Source organism: Oncorhynchus mykiss, chromosome 10 (genome assembly GCF_057628025.1).
Source record: "Oncorhynchus mykiss isolate SJ-2025 chromosome 10, ASM5762802v1, whole genome shotgun sequence".
NCBI classification, from domain to species: Eukaryota; Metazoa; Chordata; class Actinopteri; order Salmoniformes; family Salmonidae; genus Oncorhynchus; species Oncorhynchus mykiss.
In genome coordinates, this window is record NC_143031.1 from 88426930 (window position 1) to 88443411 (window position 16482).

The 16482-nt window shown below is 49.7% G+C and overlaps 1 protein-coding gene across 1 annotated transcript in view; it reads left to right on the top strand.

Moving 5' to 3' along the window:
* ugt8 (UDP glycosyltransferase 8) overlaps nt 1-16482 on the top strand; it is a 98256-nt gene that overhangs the window by 81735 nt on the left and 39 nt on the right. Inside the window, exons 6-7 of the mRNA XM_036971968.2 lie at nt 15333-15552; nt 15894-16482. The exon at nt 15894-16482 is cut by the window's right edge and continues 39 nt beyond it. Of these exons, the coding sequence (XP_036827863.1) occupies nt 15333-15552; nt 15894-16284 (611 nt within the window). The 3' untranslated portion in view covers nt 16285-16482. The remainder of the gene's footprint in view (nt 1-15332; nt 15553-15893) is intronic.

The following is a 16482-nucleotide window of genomic DNA, read 5'->3' on the forward strand; positions in this document are numbered from 1 at the left end:
CAACACTGTTAGAACCAGGGTCCTATAGGACAACACTGTTAGGACCAGGGTCCTATAGGACAACACTGTTAGGACCAGGGTCCTATAGGACAACACTGTTAGGACCAGGGTCCTATAGGACAACACTGTTAGGACCAGGGTCCTATAGGACAACACTGTTAGGGGAAGGGTCCTAAAGGACAACACTGTTAGGACCAGGGTCCTATAGGACAACACTGTTAGGACCAGGGTCCTAAAGGACAACACTGTTAGGACCAGGGTCCTATAGGACAACACTGTTAGGACCAGGGTCCTAAAGGACAACACTGTTAGGACCAGGGTCCTATAGGACAACACTTTTAGGACCAGGGTCCTATAGGACAACACTGTTAGGACCAGGGTCCTATAGGACAACACTGTTAGGACCAGGGTCCTATAGGACAACACTGTTAAGACCAGGGTCCTAAAGGACAACACTGTTAGGACCATGGTCCTAAAGGACAATACTGTTAGGACCAGGGTCCTATAGGACAACACTGTTAGGACCAGGGTCCTATAGGACAACACTGTCAGGACCAGGGTCCTAGAGGACAACACTGTAAGGACCAGGGTCCAATAGGACAACACTGTTAGACCAGGGTCCTATAGGACAACACTGTTATGACCAGGGTCCTATAGGACAACACTGTTAGGACCAGGGTCCTATAGGACAACACTGTTAGGACCAGGGTCCTAAAGGACAACACTGTTAGGACCAGGGTCCTAAAGGACAACACTGTTAGGACCAGGGTCCTATAGGACAACACTGTTAGGACCAGGGTCCTATAGGACAACACTGTTAGGACCAGGGTCCTATAGGACAACACTGTTAGACCAGGGTCCTATAGGACAACACTGTTAGACCAGTGTCCTATAGGACAACACAGCTAGGACCAGGGTCCTATAGGACAACACTGTTAGGACCAGGGTACAATAGGACAACACTGTTAGGACCAGGGTCCTATAGGACAACACTGTTAGGACCAGGGTCCATAGGACAACACTGTTAGGACCGGGGTCCTAAAGGACAACACTGTTAGGACCAGGGTCCTAAAGGACAACACTGTTAGGAACAGGGTCCTATAGGACAACACTGTTAGGACCAGGGTCCTAAAGGACAACAATGTTAGGACTAGGGTCCTATAGGACAACACTGTAAGGACCAGGGTCGTATAGGACAACACTGTTAGGACCAGGGTCCTATAGGACAACACTGTTAGACCAGGGTCCTATAGGACAACACTGTTAGGACCAGGGTCCTATAGGTCAACACTGTTAGACCAGGGTACTATAGGACAACACTGTTAGGACCAGGGTCCTATAGGACAACACTGTTAGACCAGGGTCCTGTAGGACAACACAGTTAGGACCAGGGTCCTATAGGACAACACTGTTAGGACCAGGGTCCTATAGGACAACACTGTTAGACCAGGGTCCTATAGGACAACACTGTTAGGACCAGGGTCCTATAGGACAACACTGTTAGACCAGGGTACTATAGGACAACACTATTAGGACCAGGGTCCTATAGGACAACACTGTTAGGACCAGGGTCCTATAGGACAACACTGTTAGGACCAGGGTCCTATAGGACAACACTGTTAGACCAGGGTCCTATAGGACAACACAGTTAGGACCAGGGTCCTATAGGACAACACTGTTAGGACCAGGGTACTTTAGGACAACACTGTTAGGACCAGGGTCCTATAGGACAACACTGTTAGGACCAGGGTCCTATAGGACAACACTGTTAGGACCAGGGTCCTAAAGGACAACACTGTTAGGACCAGGGTCCTAAAGGACAACACTGTTAGGACCAGGGTCCTATAGGACAACACTGTTAGGACCAGGGTCCTAAAGGACAACACTGTTAGGACCAGGGTCCTATAGGACAACACTGTTAGGACCAGGGTCCTGTAGCACAACACTGTTAGAACCAGGGTCCTATAGGACAACACTGTTAGGACCAGGGTCCTAAAGGACAACACTGTTTGGACCAGGGTCCTATAGGACAACACTGTTAGGACCAGGGTCCTATAGGACAACACTGTTAGACCAGGGTCCTATAGGACAACACTGTTAGGACCAGGGTCCTATAGGACAACACTGTTAGACGAGGGTACTATAGGACAACACTGTTAGGACCAGGGTCCTATAGGACAACACTGTTAGGACCAGGGTCCTATAGGACAACACTGTTAGGACCAGGGTCCTATAGGACAACACTGTTAGACCAGGGTCCTATAGGACAACACAGTTAGGACCAGGGTCCTATAGGACAACACTGTTAGGACCAGGGTCCTATAGGACAACACTGTTAGACCAGGGTCCTATAGGACAACACTGTTAGGACCAGGGTCCTATAGGACAACACTGTTAGACCAGGGTACTATAGGACAACACTGTTAGGACCAGGGTCCTATAGGACAACACTGTTAGGACCAGGGTCCTATAGGACAACACTGTTAGGACCAGGGTCCTATAGGACAACACTGTTAGACCAGGGTCCTATAGGACAACACAGTTAGGACCAGGGTCCTATAGGACAACATTGTTAGGACCAGGGTACTATAGGACAACACTGTTAGGACCAGGGTCCTATAGGACAACACTGTTAGGACCAGGGTCCTATAGGACAACACTGTTAGGTCCAGGGTCCTAAAGGACAACACTGTTAGGACCAGGGTCCTAAAGGACAACACTGTTAGGACCAGGGTCATATAGGACAACACTGTTAGGACCAGGGTCCTAAAGGACAACACTGTTAGGACCAGGGTCCTATAGGACAACACTGTTAGGACCAGGGTCCTATAGCACAACACTGTTAGGACCAGGGTCCTATAGGACAACACTGTTAGGACCAGGGTCCTAAAGGACAACACTGTTAGGACCAGGGTCCTATAGGACAACACTGTTAGGACCAAGGTCCTATAGGACAACACTGTTAGGACCAGGGTCCTATAGGACAACACTGTTAGGACCAGGGTCCTAGAGGACAACACTGTAAGGACCAGGGTCCAATAGGACAACACTGTTAGACCAGGGTCCTATAGGACAACACTGTTAGGACCAGGGTCCTAAAGGACAACACTGTTAGGACCAGGGTCCTAAAGGACAACACTGTTAGGACCAGGGTCCTATAGGACAACACTGTTAGGACCAGGGTCCTATAGGACAATACTGTTAGGACCAGGGTCCTAGAGGACAACACTGTAAGGACCAGGGTCCTATAGGACAACACTGTTAGGACCAGGGTCCTATAGGACAACACTGTTAGACCAGGGTCCTATAGGACAACACTGTTAGGACCAGGGTCCTATAGGACAACACTGTTAGACCAGGGTACTATAGGACAACACTGTTAGGACCAGGGTCCTATAGGACAACACTGTTAGGACCAGGGTCCTATAGGACAACACTGTTAGGACCAGGGTCCTATAGGACAACACTGTTAGACCAGAGTCCTATAGGACAACACTGTTAGGACCAGGGCCCTATAGGACAACACTGTTAGGACCAGGGTCCTATAGGACAACACTGTTAGGACCAGGGTCCTATAGGACAACACTGTAAGGACCAGGGTCCTATAGGACAACACTGTTAGGACCAGGGTCCTATAGGACAACACTGTTAGGACCAGGGTCCTAAAGGACAACACTGTTAGGACCAGGGTCCTAAAGGACAACACTGTTAGGACCAGGGTCCTATAGGACAACACTGTTAGGACCAGGGTCCTATAGGACAACACTGTTAGACCAGGGTCCTGTAGGACAACACAGTTAGGACCAGGGTCCTATAGGACAACACTGTTAGGACCAGGGTCCTATAGGACAACACTGTTAGACCAGGGTCCTATAGGACAACACTGTTAGGACCAGGGTCCTATAGGACAACACTGTTAGACCAGGGTACTATAGGACAACACTGTTAGGACCAGGGTCCTATAGGACAACACTGTTAGGACCAGGGTCCTATAGGACAACACTGTTAGGACCAGGGTCCTATAGGACAACACTGTTAGACCAGGGTCCTATAGGACAACACAGTTAGGACCAGGGTCCTATAGGACAACACTGTTAGGACCAGGGTACTTTAGGACAACACTGTTAGGACCAGGGTCCTATAGGACAACACTGTTAGGACCAGGGTCCTATAGGACAACACTGTTAGGACCAGGGTCCTAAAGGACAACACTGTTAGGACCAGGGTCCTAAAGGACAACACTGTTAGGACCAGGGTCCTATAGGACAACACTGTTAGGACCAGGGTCCTAAAGGACAACACTGTTAGGACCAGGGTCCTATAGGACAACACTGTTAGGACCAGGGTCCTGTAGCACAACACTGTTAGAACCAGGGTCCTATAGGACAACACTGTTAGGACCAGGGTCCTAAAGGACAACACTGTTTGGACCAGGGTCCTATAGGACAACACTGTTAGGACCAGGGTCCTATAGGACAACACTGTTAGACCAGGGTCCTATAGGACAACACTGTTAGGACCAGGGTCCTATAGGACAACACTGTTAGACGAGGGTACTATAGGACAACACTGTTAGGACCAGGGTCCTATAGGACAACACTGTTAGGACCAGGGTCCTATAGGACAACACTGTTAGGACCAGGGTCCTATAGGACAACACTGTTAGACCAGGGTCCTATAGGACAACACAGTTAGGACCAGGGTCCTATAGGACAACACTGTTAGGACCAGGGTCCTATAGGACAACACTGTTAGACCAGGGTCCTATAGGACAACACTGTTAGGACCAGGGTCCTATAGGACAACACTGTTAGACCAGGGTACTATAGGACAACACTGTTAGGACCAGGGTCCTATAGGACAACACTGTTAGGACCAGGGTCCTATAGGACAACACTGTTAGGACCAGGGTCCTATAGGACAACACTGTTAGACCAGGGTCCTATAGGACAACACAGTTAGGACCAGGGTCCTATAGGACAACACTGTTAGGACCAGGGTACTATAGGACAACACTGTTAGGACCAGGGTCCTATAGGACAACACTGTTAGGACCAGGGTCCTATAGGACAACACTGTTAGGTCCAGGGTCCTAAAGGACAACACTGTTAGGACCAGGGTCCTAAAGGACAACACTGTTAGGACCAGGGTCATATAGGACAACACTGTTAGGACCAGGGTCCTAAAGGACAACACTGTTAGGACCAGGGTCCTATAGGACAACACTGTTAGGACCAGGGTCCTATAGCACAACACTGTTAGGACCAGGGTCCTATAGGACAACACTGTTAGGACCAGGGTCCTAAAGGACAACACTGTTAGGACCAGGGTCCTATAGGACAACACTGTTAGGACCAAGGTCCTATAGGACAACACTGTTAGGACCAGGGTCCTATAGGACAACACTGTTAGGACCAGGGTCCTAGAGGACAACACTGTAAGGACCAGGGTCCAATAGGACAACACTGTTAGACCAGGGTCCTATAGGACAACACTGTTAGGACCAGGGTCCTATAGGACAACACTGTTAGGACCAGGGTCCTATAGGACAATACTGTTAGGACCAGGGTCCTAGAGGACAACACTGTAAGGACCAGGGTCCTATAGGACAACACTGTTAGGACCAGGGTCCTATAGGACAACACTGTTAGACCAGGGTCCTATAGGACAACACTGTTAGGACCAGGGTCCTATAGGACAACACTGTAAGGACCAGGGTCCTATAGGACAACACTGTTAGGACCAGGGTCCTAAAGGACAACACTGTTAGGACCAGGGTCCTAAAGGACAACACTGTTAGGACCAGGGTCCTAAAGGACAACACTGTTAGGACCAGGGTCCTATAGGACAACACTGTTAGGACCAGGGTCCTATAGGACAACACTGTTAGACCAGGGTCCTGTAGGACAACACAGTTAGGACCAGGGTCCTATAGGACAACACTGTTAGGACCAGGGTCCTATAGGACAACACTGTTAGACCAGGGTCCTATAGGACAACACTGTTAGGACCAGGGTCCTATAGGACAACACTGTTAGACCAGGGTACTATAGGACAACACTGTTAGGACCAGGGTCCTATAGGACAACACTGTTAGGACCAGGGTCCTATAGGACAACACTGTTAGGACCAGGGTCCTATAGGACAACACTGTTAGACCAGGGTCCTATAGGACAACACAGTTAGGACCAGGGTCCTATAGGACAACACTGTTAGGACCAGGGTACTTTAGGACAACACTGTTAGGACCAGGGTCCTATAGGACAACACTGTTAGGACCAGGGTCCTATAGGACAACACTGTTAGGACCAGGGTCCTAAAGGACAACACTGTTAGGACCAGGGTCCTAAAGGACAACACTGTTAGGACCAGGGTCCTATAGGACAACACTGTTAGGACCAGGGTCCTAAAGGACAACACTGTTAGGACCAGGGTCCTATAGGACAACACTGTTAGGACCAGGGTCCTGTAGCACAACACTGTTAGAACCAGGGTCCTATAGGACAACACTGTTAGGACCAGGGTCCTAAAGGACAACACTGTTTGGACCAGGGTCCTATAGGACAACACTGTTAGGACCAGGGTCCTATAGGACAACACTGTTAGACGAGGGTACTATAGGACAACACTGTTAGGACCAGGGTCCTATAGGACAACACTGTTAGGACCAGGGTCCTATAGGACAACACTGTTAGGACCAGGGTCCTATAGGACAACACTGTTAGACCAGGGTCCTATAGGACAACACAGTTAGGACCAGGGTCCTATAGGACAACACTGTTAGGACCAGGGTCCTATAGGACAACACTGTTAGACCAGGGTCCTATAGGACAACACTGTTAGGACCAGGGTCCTATAGGACAACACTGTTAGACCAGGGTACTATAGGACAACACTGTTAGGACCAGGGTCCTATAGGACAACACTGTTAGGACCAGGGTCCTATAGGACAACACTGTTAGGACCAGGGTCCTATAGGACAACACTGTTAGACCAGGGTCCTATAGGACAACACAGTTAGGACCAGGGTCCTATAGGACAACACTGTTAGGACCAGGGTACTATAGGACAACACTGTAAGGACCAGGGTCCTATAGGACAACACTGTTAGGACCAGGGTCCTATAGGACAACACTGTTAGGTCCAGGGTCCTAAAGGACAACACTGTTAGGACCAGGGTCCTAAAGGACAACACTGTTAGGACCAGGGTCATATAGGACAACACTGTTAGGACCAGGGTCCTAAAGGACAACACTGTTAGGACCAGGGTCCTATAGGACAACACTGTTAGGACCAGGGTCCTATAGCACAACACTGTTAGGACCAGGGTCCTATAGGACAACACTGTTAGGACCAGGGTCCTAAAGGACAACACTGTTAGGACCAGGGTCCTATAGGACAACACTGTTAGGACCAAGGTCCTATAGGACAACACTGTTAGGACCAGGGTCCTATAGGACAACACTGTTAGGACCAGGGTCCTAGAGGACAACACTGTAAGGACCAGGGTCCAATAGGACAACACTGTTAGACCAGGGTCCTATAGGACAACACTGTTAGGACCAGGGTCCTATAGGACAACACTGTTAGGACCAGGGTCCTATAGGACAATACTGTTAGGACCAGGGTCCTAGAGGACAACACTGTAAGGACCAGGGTCCTATAGGACAACACTGTTACGACCAGGGTCCTATAGGACAACACTGTTAGACCAGGGTCCTATAGGACAACACTGTTAGGACCAGGGTCCTATAGGACAACACTGTTAGACCAGGGTACTATAGGACAACACTGTTAGGACCAGGGTCCTATAGGACAACACTGTTAGGACCAGGGTCCTATAGGACAACACTGTTAGGACCAGGGTCCTATAGGACAACACTGTTAGACCAGGGTCCTATAGGACAACACTGTTAGGACCAGGGCCCTATAGGACAACACTGTTAGGACCAGGGTCCTATAGGACAACACTGTTAGGACCAGGGTCCTATAGGACAACACTGTAAGGACCAGGGTCCTATAGGACAACACTGTTAGGACCAGGGTCCTATAGGACAACACTGTTAGGACCAGGGTCCTAAAGGACAACACTGTTAGGACCAGGGTCCTAAAGGACAACACTGTTAGGACCAGGGTCCTATAGGACAACACTGTTAGGACCAGGGTCCTATAGGACAACACTGTTAGGACCAGGGTCCTAAAGGACAATACTGTTAGGACCAGGGTCCTAAAGGACAATACTGTTAGGACCAGGGTCCTATAGGACAACACTCTTAGGACCAGGGTCCTATAGGACAACACTGTTAGGACCAGGGTCCTAGAGGACAACACTGTAAGGACCAGGGTCCAATAGGACAACACTGTTAGACCAGGGTCCTATAGGACAACACTGTTATGACCAGGGTCCTATAGGACAACACTGTTAGGACCAGGGTCCTGTAGGACAACACTGTTAAGACCAGGGTCCTAGAGGACAACACTGTAAGGACCAGGGTCCTATAGAACAACACTGTTAGACCAGGGTCCTATAGGACAACACTGCTAGGACCAGGGTCCTATAGGACAACACTGTTAGGACCAGGGTCCTATAGGACAACACTGTTAGACCAGGGTCCTATAGGACAACACTGTTAGGACCAGGGTCCTATAGGACAACACTGTTAGACGAGGGTACTATAGGACAACACTGTTAGGACCAGGGTCCTATAGGACAACACTGTTAGGACCAGGGTCCTATAGGACAACACTGTTAGGACCAGGGTCCTATAGGACAACACTGTTAGACCAGGGTCCTATAGGACAACACAGTTAGGACCAGGGTCCTATAGGACAACACTGTTAGGACCAGGGTCCTATAGGACAACACTGTTAGACCAGGGTCCTATAGGACAACACTGTTAGGACCAGGGTCCTATAGGACAACACTGTTAGACCAGGGTACTATAGGACAACACTGTTAGGACCAGGGTCCTATAGGACAACACTGTTAGGACCAGGGTCCTATAGGACAACACTGTTAGGACCAGGGTCCTATAGGACAACACTGTTAGACCAGGGTCCTATAGGACAACACAGTTAGGACCAGGGTCCTATAGGACAACACTGTTAGGACCAGGGTACTATAGGACAACACTGTTAGGACCAGGGTCATATAGTACAACACTGTTAGGACCAGGGTCCTATAGGACAACACTGTTAGGTCCAGGGTCCTAAAGGACAACACTGTTAGGACCAGGGTCCTAAAGGACAACACTGTTAGGACCAGGGTCATATAGGACAACACTGTTAGGACCAGGGTCCTAAAGGACAACACTGTTAGGACCAGGGTCCTATAGGACAACACTGTTAGGACCAGGGTCCTATAGCACAACACTGTTAGGACCAGGGTCCTATAGGACAACACTGTTAGGACCAGGGTCCTAAAGGACAACACTGTTAGGACCAGGGTCCTATAGGACAACACTGTTAGGACCAAGGTCCTATAGGACAACACTGTTAGGACCAGGGTCCTATAGGACAACACTGTTAGGACCAGGGTCCTAGAGGACAACACTGTAAGGACCAGGGTCCAATAGGACAACACTGTTAGACCAGGGTCCTATAGGACAACACTGTTAGGACCAGGGTCCTATAGGACAACACTGTTAGGACCAGGGTCCTATAGGACAATACTGTTAGGACCAGGGTGCTAGAGGACAACACTGTAAGGACCAGGGTCCTATAGGACAACACTGTTAGGACCAGGGTCCTATAGGACAACACTGTTAGACCAGGGTCCTATAGGACAACACTGTTAGGACCAGGGTCCTATAGGACAACACTGTTAGACCAGGGTACTATAGGACAACACTGTTAGGACCAGGGTCCTATAGGACAACACTGTTAGGACCAGGGTCCTATAGGACAACACTGTTAGGACCAGGGTCCTATAGGACAACACTGTTAGACCAGGGTCCTATAGGACAACACTGTTAGGACCAGGGCCCTATAGGACAACACTGTTAGGACCAGGGTCCTATAGGACAACACTGTTAGGACCAGGGTCCTATAGGACAACACTGTAAGGACCAGGGTCCTATAGGACAACACTGTTAGGACCAGGGTCCTATAGGACAACACTGTTAGGACCAGGGTCCTAAAGGACAACACTGTTAGGACCAGGGTCCTAAAGGACAACACTGTTAGGACCAGGGTCCTATAGGACAACACTGTTAGGATCAGGGTCCTATAGGACAACACTGTTAGGACCAGGGTCCTAAAGGACAATACTGTTAGGACCAGGGTCCTAAAGGACAATACTGTTAGGACCAGGGTCCTATAGGACAACACTCTTAGGACCAGGGTCCTATAGGACAACACTGTTAGGACCAGGGTCCTAGAGGACAACACTGTAAGGACCAGGGTCCAATAGGACAACACTGTTAGACCAGGGTCCTATAGGACAACACTGTTATGACCAGGGTTCTATAGGACAACACTGTTAGGACCAGGGTCCTATAGGACAACACTGTTAAGACCAGGGTCCTATAGGACAACACTCTTAGGACCAGGGTCCTATAGGACAACACTGTTAGGACCAGGGTCCTATAGGACAACACTGTTAGGACCAGGGTCCATATCACAACACTGTTAGGACCAGGGTCCATATCACAACACTGTTAGGACCAGGGTCCTCTAGGACAACACTGTTAGGACCAGGGCCCTATAGGACAACACTGTTAGGACCAGGGTCCTATAGGACAACACTGTTAGGACCAGGGTCCTATAGGACAACACTGTTAGGACCAGGGTCCTATAGGACAACACTGTTAGGACCAGGGTCCATATCACAACACTGTTAGGACCAGGGTCCATATCACAACACTGTTAGGACCAGGGTCCTCTAGGACAACACTGTTAGGACCAGGGTCCTATAGGACAACACTGTTAGGACCAGGGTCCTATAGGACAACACTGTTAGGACCAGGGTCCTATAGGACAACACTGTTAGACCAGGGTCCTATAGGACAACACTGTTAGGACCAGGGTCCTATAGAACAACACTGTTAGACCAGGGTACTATAGGACAACACTGTTAGGACCAGGGTCCTATAGGACAACACTGTTAGGACCAGGGTCCTATAGGACAACACTGTTAGGACCAGGGTCCTATAGGACAACACTGTTAGACCAGGGTCCTATAGGACAACACTGTTAGGACCAGAGCCCTATAGGACAACACTGTTAGGACCAGGGTCCTATAGGACAACACTGTTAGGACCAGGGTCCTATAGGACAACACTGTAAGGACCAGGGTCCTATAGGACAACACTGTTAGGACCAGGGTCCTATAGGACAACACTCTTAGGACCAGGGTCCTATAGGACAACACTGTTAGGACCAGGGTCCTATAGGACAACACTGTTAGACCAGAGTCCTATAGGACAACACTGTTAGATCAGGGTCCTATAGGACAACACTGTTAGGACCAGGGTCCTATAGGACAACACCGTTAGGACCAGGGTCCTATAGGACAACACTGTTAGGACCAGGGTCCTATAAGACAACACTGTTAGACCAGGGTCCTATAGGACAACACTGTTAGGACCAGGGTCATATAGGACAACACTGTTAGGACCAGGGTCATATAGGACAACACTGTTAGGACCAGGGTCCTATAGGACAACACTGTTAGGACCCCCTGGGTCCTATAGGACAACACTGTTAGGACTAGGGTCCTAAAGGACAACACTGTTAGGACCAGGGTCCTATAGGACAACACTGTTAGGACCAGGGTCCATATCACAACACTGTTAGGACCAGGGTCCATATCACAACACTGTTAGGACCAGGGTCCTCTAGGACAACACTGTTAGGACCAGGGTCCTATAGGACAACACTGTTAGGACCAGGGTCCTATAGGACAACACTGTTAGGACCAGGGTCCTATAGGACAACACTGTTAGGACCAGGGTCCATATCACAACACTGTTAGGACCAGGGTCCATATCACAACACTGTTAGGACCAGGGTCCTCTAGGACAACACTGTTAGGACCAGGGTCCTATAGGACAACACTGTTAGTACCAGGGTCCTATAGGACAACACTGTTAGGACCAGGGTCCTATAGGACAACACTGTTAGACCAGGGTCCTATAGGACAACACTGTTAGGACCAGGGTCCTATAGGACAACACTGTTAGACCAGGGTACTATAGGACAACACTTTTAGGACCAGGGTCCTATAGGACAACATTGTTAGGACCAGGGTCCTATAGGACAACACTGTTAGGACCAGGGTCCTATAGGACAACACTGTTAGACCAGGGTCCTATAGGACAACACTGTTAGGACCAGGGCCCTATAGGACAACACTGTTAGGACCAGGGTCCTATAGGACAACACTGTTAGGACCAGGGTCCTATAGGACAACACTGTAAGGACCAGGGTCCTATAGGACAACACTGTTAGGACCAGGGTCCTATAGGACAACACTCTTAGGACCAGGGTCCTATAGGACAACACTGTTAGGACCAGGGTCCTATAGGACAACACTGTAAGGACCAGGGTCCTATAGGACAACACTGTTAGGACCAGGGTCCTATAGGACAACACTCTTAGGACCAGGGTCCTATAGGACAACACTGTTAGGACCAGGGTCCTATAGGACAACACTGTTAGGACCAGGGTCATATAGGACAACACTGTTAGGACCAGGGTCCTATAGGACAACACTGTTAGACCAGGGTCCTATAGGACAACACTGTTAGAGCAGGGTCCTATAGGACAACACTGTTAGGACCAGGGTCCTATAGGACAACACCGTTAGGACCAGGGTCCTATAGGACAACACTGTTAGGACCAGGGTCCTATAAGACAACACTGTTAGACCAGGGTCCTATAGGACAACACTGTTAGGACCAGGGTCATATAGGACAACACTGTTAGGACCAGGGTCATATAGGACAACACTGTTAGGACCAGGGTCCTATAGGACAACACTGTTAGGACCAGGGTCCTATAGGACAACACTGTTAGGACCAGGGTCCTAAAGGACAACACTGTTAGGACCAGGGTCCTAAAGGACAACACTGTTAGGACCAGGGTCCTATAGGACAACACTGTTAGGACCAGGGTCCTAAAGGACAACACTGTTAGGACCAGGGTCCTATAGGACAACACTTTTAGGACCAGGGTCCTATAGGACCACACTGTTAGGACCATGGTCCTATAGGACAACACTGTTAGGACCAGGGTCCTATAGGACAACACTGTTAGGACCAGGGTCCTAAAGGACAACACTGTTAGGACCAGGGTCCTAAAGGACAATACTGTTAGGACCAGGGTCCTATAGGACAACACTGTTAGGACCAGGGTCCTATAGGACAACACTGTTAGGACCAGGGTCCTAGAGGAAAACACTGTAAGGACCAGGGTCCAATAGGACAACACTGTTAGACCAGGGTCCTATAGGACAACACTGTTATGACCAGGGTCCATATCACAACACTGTTAGGACCAGGGTCCTCTAGGACAACACTGTTAGGACCAGGGCCCTATAGGACAACACTGTTAGGACCAGGGTCCTATAGGACAACACTGTTAGGACCAGGGTCCTATAGGACAACACTGTTAGGACCAGGGTCCTAGAGGACAACACTGTAAGGACCAGGGTCCATATCACAACACTGTTAGGACCAGGGTCCTATAGGACAACACTGTTAATACCAGGGTCCTAGAGGACAACACTGTAAGGACCAGGGTCCTATAGAACAACACTGTTAGACCAGGGTCCTATAGGACAACACTGCTAGGACCAGGGTCCTATAGGACAACACTGTTAGGACCAGGGTCCTATAGGACAACACTTTTAGGACCAGGGTCCATATCACAACACTGTTAGGACCAGGGTCCATATCACAACACTGTTAGGACCAGGGTCCTCTAGGACAACACTGTTAGGACCAGGGCCCTATAGGACAACACTGTTAGGACCAGGTTCCTATAGGACAACACTGTTAGGACCAGGGTCCTATAGGACAACACTGTTAGGACCAGGGTCCTAGAGGACAACACTGTAAGGACCAGGGTCCTATAGGACAACACTGTTAGGACCGGGGTCCTGTAGGACAACACTGTTAGGACCAGGGTCCAATAGGACAACACTGTTAGGACCAGGGTCCTATAGGACAACACTGTTAGGACCAGGGTCCAATAGGACAACACTGTTAGGACCAGGGTCCTATAGGACAACACTGTTAGACCAGGGTCCTATAGGACAACACTGTTAGGACCAGGGTCCTATAGGACAACACTGTTAGGACCAGGGTCCAATAGGACAACACTGTTAGGACCAGGGTCCAATAGGACAACACTGTTTCTCCCTCTAGCTGGAACAATAGTCTGCAACACAGGCATGTTTAGTTCACGACCAATAACACAAACCCTAACCCCTCCTCCCTCTCTCCTCCATCTGTCCTCTCTCCTTCCTCTTTCCTTCCTCCCTCTCCACATCTCTCTACTCCCGCTCTCTCATCCTTGTCTCTCTCTCTCCTCACTCTCTCCCTCTCTCTCCTCCCTCTCTCCTTTCTCCCTCATCTCTCCTCTCTTCTCCCTCTCTCTCTGTTCTCCCTCTCTCCTCTCTATATCTCTCTACTCCCTCTCTTTCACCCTTGTCTCTCTCTTTCCTCCCTCTCTCCTTCCTCTCTCTCTCATCGTCTCTCTCTCTCTCTCTCTCTCTCTCTCTCTCTCATCCTCTCTCTCTCTCTCTCCCATCCTCTCTCTCTCTCTCTTTCATCCTTGTCTCTTCTCTCTCCTTCCTAACTCTCTCTCTCCTCCCTCTCTCTCCTCACTCTCTCTCATCCTTGTCTCTCTCTCTCTCTCTGTCATCCTCTTCTCTTATCTCTCCTCTCTCTCTCATCCTTGTCTCTCTCTCTCTCATCCTTGTCTCTCTCTCTCTCATCCTTGTCTCTTCTCTCTCCTCTGTCTCTCTCCTCCCTCTCTCTCCCCCTCTCTCTCATCCTTCTGTCTCCTCTCTCTTTCGCCTCCCTCTCGCTCATCCTTTTCTCTCCTCTCCTCTCCTCTCTCTCTCTCTCTCTCTCTCTCTCTCTCTCTCCTCCCTCTCTCTCATCCTTGTCTCTTCTCTCTCCTCCCTCTCTCTCCTCCCTCTCTCATCCTTGTCTCTCCTCTCTCTCTCTTCTCTCTCCTCCCTCTCTCTCCTCCCTCTCTCTCATCCTTGTCTCTTCTCTCTCCTCCCTCTCTCTCCTCCCTCTCTCTCTCTCCTCCCTCTCTCTCTCTCTCCTCCCTCTCTCTCTCTCCTCCCTCTCTCTTCTCTCTCCTTCTTGTCTCTCCAGGCCATGCCAGAACAGTAGTGTTCCTGTCCCACGGTGGTCTGAACAGTATCTATGAAGCGATGTACCACGGTGTCCCTGTAGTGGGACTACCTCTGTTTGGGGACCACTACGACACTATGACCCGGGTGGAGGCTAAAGGGATGGGCATCATGGTTCACTGGAAGAGTATGACAGAGGAGGAGCTGTACCAGGCACTGGCCACTGTTATCAACAATAACAAGTACATGAACACACACACACACACACACACACACACACAATGTAGTAGTGTGGGTGACATGCTTCCATCTGGTGTCTCAGTGTGGTACTGTACCACACTCAGTTCAGTTCTGGCTCACTCATGCCATCTGGTGTCTCAGTGTGGTACTGCACCACACTCAGTTCAGTTCTGCACCACACTCAGTTCAGTTCTGGCTCACTACTGCCATCTCGTGTCTCAGTGTGGTACTGCACCACACTCACTGCACTGAATGCAATTTACATGTAAAATTTACAATTTACAATTTACATGTGTGTGTGTGTGTGTGTGTGTGTGTGTGTGTGTGTGTGTGTGTGTTCTAGGTATCGTCAGCGTGCCCAGGTGCTCTCTTCCATCCATAAGGACCAACCAGGTCACCCGGTAACAAGAGCCGTCTATTGGATAAACTACATCCTCCGTCACCACGGCGCCAACCACTTACGATCCTCTGTCTACACTGTCCCCACCTACCAGTACTTCCTATTGGACGTTGTGCTGGTCGTAGGGGCGGGGCTGGCCCTGATTGGCTACCTGTTTTACCGGATAGCAGGGCTACTAAGGTCAAAGGTTAAGGTTCAGGAGCGGGGGGGAGAGGTTACCCACAGTGACGGCGACGACAAGGCAAACGGACATTGCCATAGCAACGGAGCGGTCGCTAATGGGAAGCACAAACGTAACGGAGTGCCGGTGAAGAACGACAAGAAGATGAAGTAAAGGGGGGCGGAGACTCTGTTCTGGGGTCAGAGGTTGGAGAGAAGGAATCTGATTTAGGGTTTAAGGGAGAACAGAACACTCCTCGTTCTGGGAGACTGCAGACAGACAGGGATGAGATGTGTGTGTGTGTGTGTGTGTGTGTTTGTGTGTGGTTCGTTTCGTGGGAAGGGAAGAGGGTTTACAACCACTGCTTACAAA